The following is a 16,044-nucleotide window of genomic DNA, read 5'->3' as shown; positions in this document are numbered from 1 at the left end:
GGGATCTTATCTGATCATTATCTGAATAAGCCTCCGCACAGTAGGCTTATTCAGAAAGTCAGAAGGCATGGGATCCAGGGAAGTTTGACTAGGTGGATTCAGAATTGACTTGCCTACAGAAAGCAGAGTGTTGTGGTGGAGGGAATGCATTCATATTAGAGGGTTGTGACTAGTGGTGTCCCACAAGGATCTGTTTTGGGACCTCTACTTTTCGTCAGTTTTATTAACGACCTGGATGTGGGGGGCAGAAAGGTGGGTTGGCAAGTTTGCAGATGACACAAAGGTTGGTGATGTTGTGAATAGTTTAGAGGATTGTCGAAGATTGCAGAGAGACATTGATAGGATGCAGAAGTGGGCTGAGAAGTGGCAGATGGAGTTCAACCTGGAGAAGTGTGAGGTGGTACACTTTGGAAGGACAAACTCCAAGGCAGAGTACAAAGTAATTGGCAGGATACTTGGAAGTGTGGTGGAGTGGAGGGATCTGGGGGTACATGTCCACAGATCCCTGAAAGTTGCCTCACAGGTAGATAGGGTAGTTAAGAAAGCTTATGGAGTGTTAGCTTTCATAATTTGAGGGATAGAGTTTAAGAATTGTGAGGTAATAATGCAGCTCTTTAAAACTCTGGTTAGGCCACATTTGGAGTACAGTGTCCAGTTCTAGTCACCTCACTATAGGAAGGATAACTCAAAGAGTGGTTGGTGTGTGGAATGCACTGCCTGAGTCAGTGGTGGAGGCAAATACATTAGTGAAATTTAAGAGACTACTAGACAGGTATTTGGAGGAATTTAAGTTGGGGGGTTATATGAAAGGCAGGGTTTAAGGGTTGGCACAACATTGTGGGCTGAAGGGCCTGTACTGTGCTGTACTATGCTATGTTCTCTATGTTCTATTTTTACTGATGGCTCAGTGGACTCAGAAAGCAGCAAGACAGGATTTGGGATGTACGTGTCTCAACTTGGAGTTGAGATTGGTCACTGCGTTTCAGATGGTGTTTCTGTCTTTGCAACAGAATTATTAGCAATCCTCTGGGCCTTATGGTGGATAGAAGACTCTCGACCATGCAGGGTCATCATCTGTTCGGATTCTGCTGCTGTCTTAGAGGCTATAAAAGGGAATAAATCAAAAGCTCGTCCTGACATAGTTATTGAGATTCTCTTAGTTTTGTTTAGATTAGGGAAGATGGGTTGTGAAGTTAGATTTATATGGATACCTGGGCATGCTGGGGTGGAGGGAAATGAAATTGTAGATGGCATTGCAAAGTCTTCCTTCCAGAGTGGGCAAGTAAGATTTAGAGTACCCCTAAGCAGAGCAGAATTGAGAAGTGGGATAAAAAAGGTAGAGAAGAAGTGGTAGGAGGATTAGAAAAATGAATTAAAAGAAAGGTATTGTGGCGACCCATTTCCTGGCACATCCGAACCGACTCACAATTAGATAGCCTACGGGGGTTTGCGAGCACAGAGCTTTGGAGCCTCTGCGCCACGGGGGGCAGGTTGAGGGAGGCTTAAAAGTGAGGCTGGGGATTTCGAATAAAGTTTTTTCTTCGACTGCAGTTACCGACTCCGTGTCGTAATTTTAGCGCTGCATGTAGCACACTGCTACAGTATTTCCTTTCTAGTCACCCACTTGTTAAAAAGGTCTCAGACTGTTACTCTTTAAATCATAGAGATGTGGTGAAATTAACAAGACTTAGGTTGGGACATTGCGGCCTAAGCTATTATTTAAAGATAATAGGAAAATGTCCAACTGGATTATGTGACTGTGGTAGTCCAGAGACAGTTCAGCATATTTTGCTGAGTTGTAATCGATATAAAATTGAAAGAAGAATATTGTTCAAGAGGGTGTCTGACTTAAACGTATTTTGTTTTTCTATTAAATCTTTGTTTGGCCACCAAGAGAGCCACCATCTGATTGAACAATTTATCATTCAGTTTCTACATGCGACTAGTTTATATTCGAGAATTTGAGTTTCTTGAAATTCTATAATTAATTGTACATCCTGCGGAGGGCAGTAATACGCCGAGATGCGTCTAAACTGGAAGAGGAAGCAGGAGGAGGAGGAACAACTGCTGGTGAGTCGGTATCCTGGGAAATCTACACCATGAAGACAAAAGAACACTCCAAGCAACTCCATGAAAAAGTTATTGAAAAGCACAGTTGGGAGATAAATACAAGAAAATTTCCACATCACTGAATATCCCTTGGAGTACAGTTAAGTCAATCATCTTGAAATGGAAATAACATGGTACAATTGTAAATCGACCTAGAGCAGGCTGTCCTCAAAAACTGAGTGATTGTGTGAGAAGGGGGCGAATGAGGGAGGCCACCGAGAAAGCTATGACTACTCGAGAGGAGTTGCAAGCTACACTGCTGGAGATGGGAGACACTGTGCACCCAACAACTGTTGCCTGGGTGTTTCCCCAGTTGCAGCTTTATGGAAGAGTGGGAAAGAGAAAGCCACCGTTGGGAAAAAAAAACTCACCTGAAATCTCAGTTAAAATTTTCCAGAAGGCATGAGGGAGATTCTAAAGTCAACTGGAAGAAGGTTCTATGATCTGATGAAACCAAAATTGAGCTTTTTGGCCATCAGACTAAATGCTATATTTGGCATAAGCCAAACACCAAACATAATCAAAGACACACCATCCCTAACATGAAGCACGATGGTGGCTGCATCAAGCTGTGGGGATGCTTCACTACAAGAGACTCTGGAAGGCCTGTGAAGGTAGGGGGTAAAATGAAACCAGCATAAAACAAGGATATCCTGGAGGAAAACCTGATGCCGTCTGCCAGAACTACAGGGAATGACTTTAAAACAACAAAGTTAATGTCCTGGAGTGGCCAAATCAGAGCCCAAACCTCAAACAAGTTAGAATTTGTGGCTGGACTTGGAATGGTCTGTTCACTCACAATCCCCTTGAGCAGTTTTGTAGAGAAGAATGAGGAAAAATTGTAGTGTCCAGATGTGCAAAGCTGATAGAGACCTATCCACACAGACTCAAGGCTGGAATTGCTGTCAAAGGTGCATCTACTAAATAGTGATTTGAAGGGGCATGAGTAATTATGTTATCAATTATTTCTGTTTTATATCTGTAATTAATTTAGATCACTTTGTAGAGATTTGTTTTCACTTTGACACGAAAGAGTCTTTTTCTGTTTTTCAGTGTCAAAAAAAGTCAAATTAAAACACTGTGATTCCATGTTGTAAAACAATAAAGCATGAAAATTTCTGGGGGGAGAAGGGTATGTGTGAATACTTTGAATAGACACTATAGATACCAGGGTGGAAATAGAATTGACATGATTTGACTTCTAGTGTAACAGCTGTATGGTTAATCCTTCTTGCCAACCCAGCAACCAGGTGGCTTCATCTTCCAAACCCAGTGGGAGATGTCCTGTCAGACATTCACTGCATTTCTGCTGTCATTGATGATGGAGAGAGATGGTGAAGTCTGCACAGAGACTCTCTGCTGCTATTGAAGGTGAGTTTTGTCATGGTTACCTTCAGGTCTATAACAGGTTAATCCTCAATACCAACACCAGAGAGACTCTCACTCATCATCCTCCAAACTCTAATCCTTAATTCCAATGCCAGAATGACTGTTACTCTCACTCAAATCCCTCCACTTTGTATGTGTTGCTCTGAATTTCTAGCTCTGTAGAATCTCTTGTGTTTATGCCTTCCAAAATACTTCCTGTATCTGAGCATTTATCCCCTGTGACATGTACAAAGGGGATATATTTCCTTTGAAAAACACTTTCTAAACATTATTTTTGTCTTTTCTGTCAAGGATAACTTCATGTTTTTCAGCATTGTACTCAATCTGTCATGCTCTTGTTCACCCACACAGCCTGTCTATCATCTTAATACATCTTTGCACTCACAATATAACTCTAAATCTCACTTCATTTGGCATCATTGGCAAAACTGTAAATATTAGGTTTGGTGTCCTCAGCTCAGTCACAGATAAGACTGGATATAGTCTGGGGCATGAGCAACGTCATTAAAGAACTCCACACTGATAAGACTGTGGATAGACTGAAACAGTAACAATATCCCTATGGTATCCACACTAATGTGATGGTGGATATTCTGGGGCAGGAACAATGTCCATATGGTACTCCATAAATGCAAATTGTAAAGGTTTATTCACTTTTGTTTCTCAGGTACACAGAAATATCTGCAGTTCCAAGCAGTCTCAGTTAGTTGATGAACATTCTATATAGAACATTCCTGAAAGAGTTCTGAACATCTGGACAAGTCATATTAAGTAGTGTTTCCCACTATTACCACATGCATTCTCTTTAATGTACACTCAGAGGCTACGTTATTGTGTGAACCTGTACACCAGATCATTCATGCAAATATCTGATCAACCAATCAGGAGGCAGTAACTCAATGCTTAAAAGCATGCAGACATGGTCAAGAGGTGCAGTTGTTGTTCAGACCAAACATCAGAATGGGGGAAGAACTGTAACTGTGGAATGATTGTTGGTGCTAGATGGGGCGGCTTGAGTATTTCAGAAACTGCTGATCTTCTGGGATTTGACACTCAACAGTCTCTAGAGCTGGGGTTCCATGGACCAGTCTCCTCTACATTGGTGAGCTACATCATATATTGGGAGACCTCTCCATTGAGCACATCTGCACCAGTATCCATAAGTGGGACTTCCCGGTGCTCAAACATTTTAATTCCAATTCCCATTCCTGCTTGGACTTGTTGATACATGGCTTCCTCTTCTGCCAAGATGAGGCCACCCTCAGGGTGCAAGAGCAACACCTTGTATTCCATCTGGGTGCCATTCAACATGTCAGCATCAATCCAATATAATCCAACATTAATATTCCTCCTTCTGGTAAGCAATTTGCTCTCCCCCATTCCCCAGTCTGACCTTTATTCACCAGCCTATTACTTCCCCCAGGCCACCTTCTCTTCCCCTTTCTCCATTGGTCCACTCTCCTTCCCTGTCAGATTCTTTCTTCTCCAGCACTTGACCTTCTACACCCATCTGGCTTCACCTAACACCTTCCAGTTTGCCTCTTTCCCCTCCCATCACATTTTTTATTCTAGCATCTTCTCCCTTCCCTCTCAGTCATGGAACAGTGTCTTGGCCCAAAACATTGACTATTTATTCATTTGCACAGATGCTGCCTGAGCTGATGAGTCCATTCAGTATTTTGTCTGTGTTGATTTGCATTTCCCATGTCTACAGACTATCTTGTGCTTTTAATTCCTACTGTTGCCTGAACTAACCACCTTGTCCAGACAAATAAATGTGGACTCCAACAAGAATAGGATCAAACCCACTTTATTTATGAACTACATCACGGGGAGTCATCCTGGACTCCAAATGAGCAATAGAAAGTTCCTCCTTCTATACAGTTCAGAAATAAAATGTTCTTAGTTTTCCCTGTTAAAATTCCCAGATTACTGAATGACCACTTTGCTTATGTCTTTAATTTCATTAATTGTACCCAGGCCTATATCACGACTGATGTGAAAGAAGCAACTTCATCACTGCTTTAAACCATTTCTAATGTCCATCTCTATTCCAAAGATACCAACCTCAGACTCTCTCGTATTCGATTCTCCGCCTCACCATTTATGCCTTTCACCATTTTCAGAAATCTCTTCCTCCACAAGGCTCACACCCTCCCATTTACCCTTATCATTTATTTATTGGCTTAGAGATACAGCTTGGAACAGGTCCTTACGGCCAGACGAGCTACCCAACTAGTTATCCTGAGCTTAACCACAGGACAATTTACAATGAGCAATTGACCTGCTAACCGGTATGTCTTTGGACAGTGGGAGGAGACACACACACTCATGGTAAGAAAGGACAAACTTGCTTACACAGGATGCCAGAGTTGAACTCTGAACTCCACTGGCCTGAACTGTAAGAGTGTTGCTCTGTTCCTTTTTTGTTCAAACTCCCCAAATGCTTCAACCTTCTCCACCCATACCGTTCACTTGACCGAGTTCCTTTGCCATCTCTCTGCCTCCCTGACTTCATTTCTCAGGCCTGGCTGCAGAGAATCTTCACTCTGTTCCCCCCATGAGCTCACTGTGTGATGGAGGAACTGTGGGGCAGATCACTCGTGGGCCAGTAGCCAGACAATGGGCCCCTGTGTCTGTGATTCTGCAAGCTCTGATTCCTCCTCCGGTCACTGAGCTCACATTCTGACTGCCTCCTCTTGTCTCCTCAGCCAGGACTGGAGCTTCCCCTGCCATCGTGAATGGAGTCCTGGGACACTCGGTTTCCTTGTTTCCTTCGATCCCAGTCAGACAGGACGTGGATGAGGTTGTGTGGAAAAGATCATCACCCAGCACAAAGATAGCACGATACTTGGAAGAATTGATTAAATACTTTAATACCATTTACAACAACCGAATAACTCTTCATTCCAGAAACTTCAGCCTGGAAATCCATGATCTGAGGAAAGAGGATGCTGCTGAATATGAGGTCATTGTTACAGCAGGAGATTCAGGAGACGAACGCAGAGAGCGTATCCAACTTAAGGTGTACGGTGAGTAAAACTGTGGAGGGTCCTGGATGAATGTGTGAGGGCAGATCCTGCGTGTTCCCACTGTCTGCCTGTGTCCAGAGTTGAGCTCAGGGTCCCAGTGTAGTGGGGCTGTGACAGTGCAGGGCTGGGGGAACACACCCACTGCATCCCTGGAGATGAGGCCAGTGGCTGTGCAGGGTGACCCTGTGGCCCCGAGCCTGTAGAAACAGCACACGGGGAGGAGTGTGGTATAAACACGTACAATTAGAACAGAACCAGATTCAGAATCAGAAAAATCCCCTTTAGCCCCATGTAACAAGAAAAGCCCCTTTAAACCACATGGAACACAAAGACCCCTTTACCCACACAGAACAGGAAGACCCCTTTTGCCACACGAAATGGGAGAACCCCTTTGGCCCATGATCCACGCTGACCATCTACCCATTCACACTATTCCGACACTAATTCCATTTTTTAATTCCTCCCACATTCTCATCAACTTGTCCCAGACCTACTGCTTACATACAGACCTGTGGCAATGTCTGCCCAATGACTAATTAGCTTACCTACCCTACTGACTTTAATTTGTGAAGGAAACGGAAGCTCCCGGGGGAAACCAATGCCGAAAAATAGAGAACATACAAATTCCACACGGACACCAGCCAAGATCAAGATTGAACCTCGGTCTCTGGCACTGCAAAGCTGCAGCTGTACTCGGAGTGCTACCCTTGAGTGGACGCTGAATCTGTCATCCCAAATTACTGCCCATCACTGCAATTTACTCCCCACTCTGCCTCGTTTCCCCTCTCAGAATGAGCCACGTCAACAGATGGGAATTGACATCCTGATCACCCTGATCTGTGAGCTGATGAATGGGGGAGAAGGTGTGTGACCCAGGATCTCCAGTGTCAGGTTCACTCTGGAACACTGCACACAGTTCCAGTCTAGGTCTGTGCCCATCACAGTCCCATGGTTACTGCTCTTGCACCAGATTCAGGACCACTCCCAGGAGTGACAAAAGACATGGAACTGAGAGAATTCCCAGCATACAGAGCCATAAACAAGACATAACAGAGTGCTTGTGGATGACCCTGGGCAATTTTTTGTAAAGAGGGCACAGCACATGTGGAAGCTGCTTCTAGTAGCAACTGGATGAACTGAAGATGAGTGAAGGGTTAAATGGGTGGGGGGATATGAGCTGGGATTAGCTTGATGTTCACTTGGGACCTTTCAGGATGGGATGGGAAAGTTGGTGTTTGAAGTGTCCACAAAGAATTCCTTTACTCATCTTGCATCTCCCTCCTCCAACCCCAGAGCTTGTGTCAGGAGCAAACATCACAGTTCAGACCAATGGGATCTACAACCTTACCTTGACCTGCACCGTGACCTCCGGTGACCACACCAGCTTCACGTGGTGGAGGAATGGAGAAGCTTTGGTAAACGACAGCACGCGGCACATCCGGGTACTTGGAAATACGCTAGAGGTTCATCACACTGCAGAAGTCGAGGACGCTGTGTACAAATGTGAGGCCAGGAATTTGATCAGTAATGAAATGGCAGAGATCAAGCTGAGGGACATGTGCAAACTGGACACATGTGGTGAGTGGCAGAGTAAAGAACCCAGGTTATTCTGAGGGTGTTGTTTCCCTGCAGAGTGAGCTTCAGTCTGAATCTAACCTTGTACTGAAAGTGTGTGGTGGGACAGCAAAGAAGAACTTTGTTCTGGATCTAATTTATGTCTTGGCAATGTGTAACAGATTACTTGAGCCTTTGTGGAGCCCACTGCTCCTTGAAAGTCTCCAGGCCACCTTCAATAAGCAACACACATCTCAGGTCGGTATGATTCGGGTTTAACTAACTTGGAAAGCTGGAATGTGGAGGGAATACAGATTTGAGGTGAATCCTGTATCAACACTGCTCCGTGCCAAGGTGTTCTTCATCAGGAAATAACAGACCTTACACTGGCATAGACTTACAGTGCAAGTATATTTACAGCTATTTCAACTTTAACAAACACTTCAGAGGAGAAGAAAAGAAAAAAAGAGCCCATTACAGTTCAACCCATCTAAAAGTGCACATAAAGTTTGGAGCTCATTTCTAAAGTAGTTGGGTGTATCACTTTACTCACAGTGCTGAACCCACATCACCTGCCACAGTTTGATCTTCCCTCAAAAAATATTATGCACAAACAGGCTAACTCCTTCTCTATGTAATTAATCTGGAAAAAACTCAGTGTTATGAACAAACAGGCTAACTTCTCTATGCCATTCATCAGCACATTCCTGCAACAGGGTCTCCCCTTCAGGCAGGATTCTGCGAGTGTCTTCCCCTGTGTTCCGCTCCGCACCTCCTTCTTCCAACATCTGCCAACAAAAACCAACCCCCTGTTCCTCAGAAGTCTGATCCCACCCAGCTCTCTCAAATGTTTCATGGCATCCCACTGAACAGACGGATACAACACGTTGCAAAGACAACTCGATTGGCTGACATAAAATTCCCAAGTTGAACAAATGGTTCCATATCTCAGTGGAAACCAAGAACACTAATGTATGAAGCTTAACTAACTGAATACACTGTGTTTGCAGAAAAAATGCTAAAATCAAATACCTCACAGCATAAGAGAAGAAATACAATAAAACATGTTCTTAACCCAGGCATTACATGTGAGTACAGTGTCTGATGTCACCAGTTCCTTTGTGTTTTGGAAATCCACCTCACATTGCTTTCTCCTTTGCCATTTCTTCGTAATCTTTAGTAATGAGTTCAAGGGGTGGAGTACAGTAACCAAGATTGGCAGAAACCTGTTATATTAATTGACAAATCATAAAAAGAACTGCAACTGGGACATGTCCTTTGGCCTTGGAACATCCACCACTGCATGAATTTTCTCAGAACACTTGTGTGTCAATGGTCTGACCACAATAAGTAATACTCGGTTGAAAGAATTCACACTTCTTGCATCATTCACTGAGCCTATAATCTTCTAATCTTTTTAACACTGTCTTTTGGTTTTGGAGATGTTGCTTGTCATCCTGACTGGTCCCAATTAAACCATCCAGGTAGCACTGAGTTCCTTGCAACACCTGGTGCATAGCTTTCTGCAGGACGACAGGGGCAGATGCTACTCCAGAAATTACCCTATTATGGTGATAAAGCCCTTTGTGAGGGTTCATGTTGAGAAACACTTTGGACTCTTCTTTCATTTCCATCTGTAGGTAGGCCTCAGCTAAGTCCACTTTGCTGATGTGTTTTCCTCCAGAAAGTTTTGCAAAGATCTCCTCTATCCTGGGCAGAGGGTATTGATCTATGTTCAGTACTGGGTGATGGTGACCTTAAAATCACCACAGATCCTGACAGAACTATTCTTGACTGCTGGAGCACTGGCGTTACCCATGGGCTCCAGACAAGCTTGGAAAGAATTCCTTCAGTCTCTATGCAGTGTAGCTTACCAGCTACTTTGTCACAGATGGTATAAGAAACTGGTCAGGATTAGTAAAACTTGTGTGTAGTATTGTCATTTAACGCTCTTTTACCCTTGATATGTTTGAGTTTTCCAATTCCATCCTTGAAAACCACCCTGGCATCATCCAATATCTTTGTTAATACACTTTCAGTTTTCAGTAAATTCAAAGAAACACCATAGAATCAATGAAACCTGCACACAAGAGGAACAATCAACCAGTAAAAGACAACAAACTGTGCCATGCAAATGTAGTAATAGATAATGAAGCGATAAATATCAGGAACATGACATGACAAGTCCATGAAAATGAGCCCATAAGTTGTGGGAATGGTTCAGTGTAGGGTGAGTCAAGATGAGTGAAGGTATCCTTTCTGTTTCAACACCCCACCTCCCGAGTTCAAGACCAGAGGGAATAGCTGGTAGTTGGGGGGGTAATAAATTCTTCAACCTAGTGGAATGGGTCATGAAGCTCCTGTACCTGTAAACTAACGCCATCTGCCTACACAATCTCTGTATCCTTCTGATGTCCTCATATTCACGTGCCTACCTAAACACCTCTTAAAAGTCCCTGATGTATCTGCCTGTATCACTATTCAACGCAGCTTATTTTAGGCATTCATTCTCCCTGTGTTACATTTTTAAAAGAGAAAAAATAATTTCCTCTCACATCTTGTTTAAAATTAACTCCTCTCACTTTAAATGATACCCACTCGTGTAACCCCCTTATAAAGATTTTACTCCTAATGTTGTAGGGTATTTCATCTAATTGTGATCAGTGTGTGCTGTTGGTAGTGTTTGATTCCAGTTAAAGGTAAGGGATGCTTAGGTATATTGTGCCTTCCAATCTGGATGGTGAAACTGGGAGAAGGTTTGAGAGAATGCCGGGGTAAAGGTTTTGTGATGCATACTGAGGTGGGTCGAAATCTTTTTACAGTGGAAGATGCAGAGAGAAGCTCCAGGGAACTGACTATAGGATCTGATCTATAGGATAGGAATGCACAATCTGATGGAGCCCAAGAGGGGGAATTCTGACAGTGATCAGTGAAAATGAGTCAGCACTGTCAGTACATCGGAAGATTTGAGCTCCAGTGGAGATTAGACATTCTTTATTATTGTATGCAGTGTACAGTCTGTTATTTCTTGCCGCCTGGCGATTCCACGGGAGCAGTAATAACACAGTCTTCACAGAACTCAAGGTTCATGTTGGAGAGACATGCCAGCTCCTCAGGTTTGACAGGACTCAAGTCATATCGACCCTAGACATGCGGAGTTTTCTCACTGCTAAGTACAGCAGCTGTTAGCGAGGGGTTAACGCTGGCCTTTATAAATCAAAGCATTGAGTATAGAAGTTGGGATGTAATGTTAAAATTGTACAAGGCATTGGTAAGGCCAAATTTGGAATATTGTGTACAGTTCTGGTCACCGAATTATAGGAAAGATATCAATAAATTAGAGAGAGTGCAGAGACGATTTACTAGGATGTTACCTGGGTTTCAGCACTTAAGTTACAGAGAAAGGTTGAACAAGTTAGGTCTCTATTCATTGGAGTGTAGAAAGTTGAGGGGGATTTGATCGAGGTATTTAAAATTTTGAGAGGGGTAGATAGAGTTGACGTCAATTGGCTGTTTCCTTTGAGAGTAGGGGAGATTCAAACGAGAGGACATGATTTGAGAGTTAGGGGGCAGAAGTTTAAGGGAAACACGAGGGGGTATTTCTTTACTCAGAGAGTGATAGCTGTGTGGAATGAGCTTCCTGTAGAAGTAGTAGAGGCCAGTTCAGTTGTGTCATTTAAGATAAAATTGGATAGGTATATGGACAGGAAAGGAGTGGAGGGTTAGGGGCTGAGTGCGGGTAGTTGGGACTAGGTGAGATTAAGAGTTTGGAATGGACTAGGAGGGCTGAAATTGCCTGTTTCCGTGCTGTGATGGTTATATGGTTATATATGGTTAACGAGCCAAGTCTCTAGAGACGCAACTGAAAAGGGGTTTCATCCTACCAGATTGAATTTGTTGAATACTGTGTAATTGCTCTAAGAACTGATTAACGCAAACAAAATGCTGATTTCCTCCAGCATTTTGTGTGTGTTGCTCAGACTTCCAGCATCTGCAGATTTTTCCCTGTTTGTGCTAAGAATTAATTAAGTGGGTTTGTATTTAAACCTGTGTTATCCAGGAAAGTGATGAAGATATGTGGTTATGGATGGGACAGGGATTAAGCATTGGTGTGAATCAAAGAGATAACCCATAATTAAAGCTTGTGTTCTGAGCAGGTTAGATATCCGCAGCCTAGATGAATTATTGCTTACGGTTTTAAGTACCGTTAAAGTATTAGTGTATTAGTGTTAGTATTAGTGTATTACAATCATGTATGATCACCGTTAATATGTTACAGAAAGCATTTTGACCAGAAGGCGGGCAAATATGTTGTTTTAGTTCAGACTAACGATGACATGACTGGGGTCTGTCTGGTACTATTGGGGTCTCAGGAGAGGTGGGGCCATGGACCATCCATACATTCAGTGAAGAGAGGAGTATTGGTGAAGGTGCTGAATTGTAAGCCGAGTCCAACATAGCAGCAGGCGGATATTTTAAAAACAATTTGCTGTCGTTTCTATGGATTGATGGGAAGGAGTAGTCTGATGTGGAAGGTCAAATGAGTCCTCCAGTGAAGGGTGAAAATTTTGTGTTGGTATCGGCAATTCTATCCCTGGTGGATAAATAGCAAAGTGCTCCGCTGGAGAGTCAAAGTTATCGTAGGCTGGGAATATTCTCCGGAGTGAATCCCGCCCCGATGGGGAGGAGGAATATGAGACTTGGGCGGATCAGACATCTCAGCTGCTGGGTGAGTGACAGTGCCCTGATAATGTGAAAAGACAGCTCCGGCTGCTGAAGTGGTGATGTCCTCAAATCTCCTTTGCTACTTCTGTGGTGACCTGCAAGCACTAGGAAGTGTTTCTGACACGACGGGAAGTCCAGTGGAGCTTACGACGGGGTTTAGCAATGGGTTCCAGGAGAAAGGGGAGAAATTCTCTGCCTACATTTTTCAGCTGGAGAGAAAGGTGCTTTGCTTGTGGTCGAAAGGGGCTGATGTGAATCAATTAAGGATGGGTGAGTGGTGAAGGGCCCACAGTTACGTGAGATTGAAACCTCCGAATGTCTCAACAGACACGACAGCCCCCCCCCCCCCCAGGCAGAAGAGAAGAATAGAGATCCAGTGAGTTTGACTCACTCACTATAGACGCCACTCAGTGCGCTAGGGATCTGGGGCCTTAGTACTGATGACTACCCGTACGGTGGTTACCGGTCATTGAAGCTGGAGTTTTCAGAGGCCGGTGTGGGAGTGGCTGAGGTCCTCGTTGGCCAGTGTTGGTTTCTCCGGACTTGGTCAGGAAAGGTGAAGCTTCAATTCTTTTAGGAATAAATATTCCTATGGTGAGGAGGCTAGTGGGAGCCTGCAAGGAGAGAATTGGAGAGAGTTTTCTGAAATCTTGTCCATTCACCTGGTGTTCATCCTAGACCGGATAATGAGCAGAGAGAAGGAACTGTGTGGTACACCCAGTCCAAACCCATTGTGTTACGGCCTCACGGGATCAAGTCCGTGCGTGCGTGTGTGTGTGTGTGTGTGTTTTCTTATGGACATACAGTGAATACCAGTGCTCATGATTGACACAGGAGCTGACTTCAACAGAAGAAGCACTTTAATAGTGGGAGAGCAAAGAGATGGGTTACTGATGTATGGAGAGGTAGAATGAGGCAGAGTGTGGGGAGGGCAGTGAGAGGTGATGAGCGGTAATGCAGGGGAGGGGAGTAATGTGATGAGTGATGAGGGGTAACGGAAGTGTGGGGAGTGATGGGGGTAATGGAGGGGAGGGGAGTGACGAGGGATAATGGAGAGGAATGATGTGTGTTGTGACGAGGAGTAACCGAGTGGAGAGGAGTGATGTGTGGGTGGTAGGAATCAGCACTGGGGTGAATGGGAGTTTTCTTCAGCCGGAGGGGGATGGAATCAATCCATCGATCTCCCACCATTGGAAGTGAGAGGATGGAGTTATTCACAGAAGCTTTTCTCCTCTCCTGGTGTAGGTGACAATTTTCTAAAGAGCATCTCTGCACTCATTGCAAGCATCAACATCGTCGGTGTCATTGTGGGACTTATTTTCTCGCTATATTTCACCCTCAGGAGGAGTGCAACAGGAGAGAGAGGGTCTGCAGGCAAGTACCCAACAGCCCTACCCTTAGGACAGGAGGTCCAGCCAAGTCCGGGCAGGGGGAGCAGGAGAGGGGTATAGGCAGGTGTCTTACAACCTGACCCTCACGAATCGGGACAAAAGGTGGGAGAAGGGGTGTAGTTGGTGTCAGGGTGTGTGGGTGACAGAAATCGGGGTGTAGGTGGGAGGAGGTGGATGGTTGGAGGAAGGAATAAGGAGGTTGGAGGGAGCAGGAAATCCTGCATTGTGGGTGGGATGGAAAGGAGAGATGAGGGAGGGATTCAGGAGAGATGGGGGCTTAGCAGTGGAGGTGGTGCAGAGGGGTGACAGTAATTGGGGTGTGAAGGAAACATTGGGGTGGGGGGAGGTTCTCATCGTCTCTTCATCTGCTCCACAGACCCACTTCCCAACAGCTCAATTTGCGCAGAATTTCAGGCAACAAAGAGTTCGGCAGCAACTGGCAGCCTCTCGAAGGAAATGAGATGGTAAGAGGAGATGTATTACCCCAGTGAAGGGAGTGGAACTGCAGACTGAACTCTTCAATCCCCTGGGACCACTCTCACAGTCTGAAGGACAGCCACATTACCTCGGGTCAGGGGTACTAGTGTAATCTCCTCAGACCATCCTCACCACCCTAACAGACCACTGGATGTTCTGGCACAAAGGACAATCACAGACTCATCGAGAGCCAAAGCTGAGCGTCCTTATAGTTCTGACAAAGATTCCACAGAGCTGAGCAACATAAGCAAAGGCACCAGGTAATAATCAAAGAGATTATCCCTCAAACTGAACAGTGACCTTCATATTGGTTCAATCAAAGCAGCAAGATTCCATTTCCATTCATCTACAGGGGTACGCTGTCCTCACACACCCGGTCACTGGGGTACACTGTCCCCACACACCCGGTCACTGGGGTACACTGTCCCCACACACCCAGTCACTGGAGTACACTGTCCCCACACACCTGGTCACTGGGGTACACTGTCCCCACACACCCAGTCACTGGAGTACACTGTCCCCACACACCTGGTCACTGGGGTACACTGTCCCTACATACAGTTACTGGGGTACACTGTCCCCACACACACAAACCTAGTAACTGGGATACACTGTCCCCTTTTCACACACACCCAGTGACTGGGGTAACACGATCCCACCCCCACACTGATCAAGGGGACGTACACTGTCCAATCCACACACCCAGTCACCAGAAGGGTACACTGTGCCCGCCACACGTGGGTACACTATCCCCACACACACAGTTACTGGGGCACACTGATCACCCCCCCACACACACACGCACACACACAGTCACTGGGGCACACTGATCACACACACACACACCCAGTGACTGGGTACACTGTCTCCCATACATGTACCCAGTGACCAGTGACTGGGGTACACAGTCACCCCACACACCCCCGCGACTGGGGTACACTATCCCCTCCCCACACACCCAGTCACTGGGATACATTGTCCCCCATTCACACACCCATTAACATACATAACGGGTGCTTTGGAATATGAACCGCCTAATGAAGGGAGTGTGTTTTCCGTGTTGTGTGCCTGACACCGGTGTGAGCGGGGTCTTTTTTTTGGTGAGAGATGAATGGAGAAGACGCCGGCGAGAAGAGGCCGTAGGAATTGACCCGGGGTGGGGCCAGGAGTTGACGAAGCTCAGGGAGATCGAAGGAGGGTCGGAGTACGGGAAACTGTGAGCTCCAGCTTGTGCACATTAGACTGTTTTGTTAAAATGGGCCCTTTTCTTTTGTTGCTTTTGTATTACTAACCTCTAGGCAAATTAAGAAATAGAAAGCTAAAGTGCACTGTCCCCTGACACCCACTCACAAGAGGGTACACTGTCC

General features: G+C 45.1%; 1 protein-coding gene across 1 annotated transcript in view; it reads left to right on the top strand.

Annotated features, from left to right (window-relative positions):
• The window catches only part of LOC132389913 (SLAM family member 5-like), a 51,036-nt gene extending 36,776 nt beyond the window's left edge, over nt 1-14,260 (top strand). The window contains exons 2-4 of the mRNA XM_059962475.1: nt 6,210-6,530; nt 7,824-8,108; nt 14,055-14,260. Of these exons, the coding sequence (XP_059818458.1) occupies nt 6,210-6,530; nt 7,824-8,108; nt 14,055-14,260 (812 nt within the window). The remainder of the gene's footprint in view (nt 1-6,209; nt 6,531-7,823; nt 8,109-14,054) is intronic.
• The last annotated feature ends 1,784 nt before the right edge of the window (nt 14,261-16,044 follow it).

Source organism: Hypanus sabinus, unplaced genomic scaffold (assembly GCF_030144855.1).
Source record: "Hypanus sabinus isolate sHypSab1 unplaced genomic scaffold, sHypSab1.hap1 scaffold_703, whole genome shotgun sequence".
Lineage (NCBI taxonomy): Eukaryota > Metazoa > Chordata > Chondrichthyes > Myliobatiformes > Dasyatidae > Hypanus > Hypanus sabinus.
The sequence above is the reverse complement of the archived record's forward strand: the minus strand, read 5'-3'. Positions and strand labels throughout refer to the sequence as shown.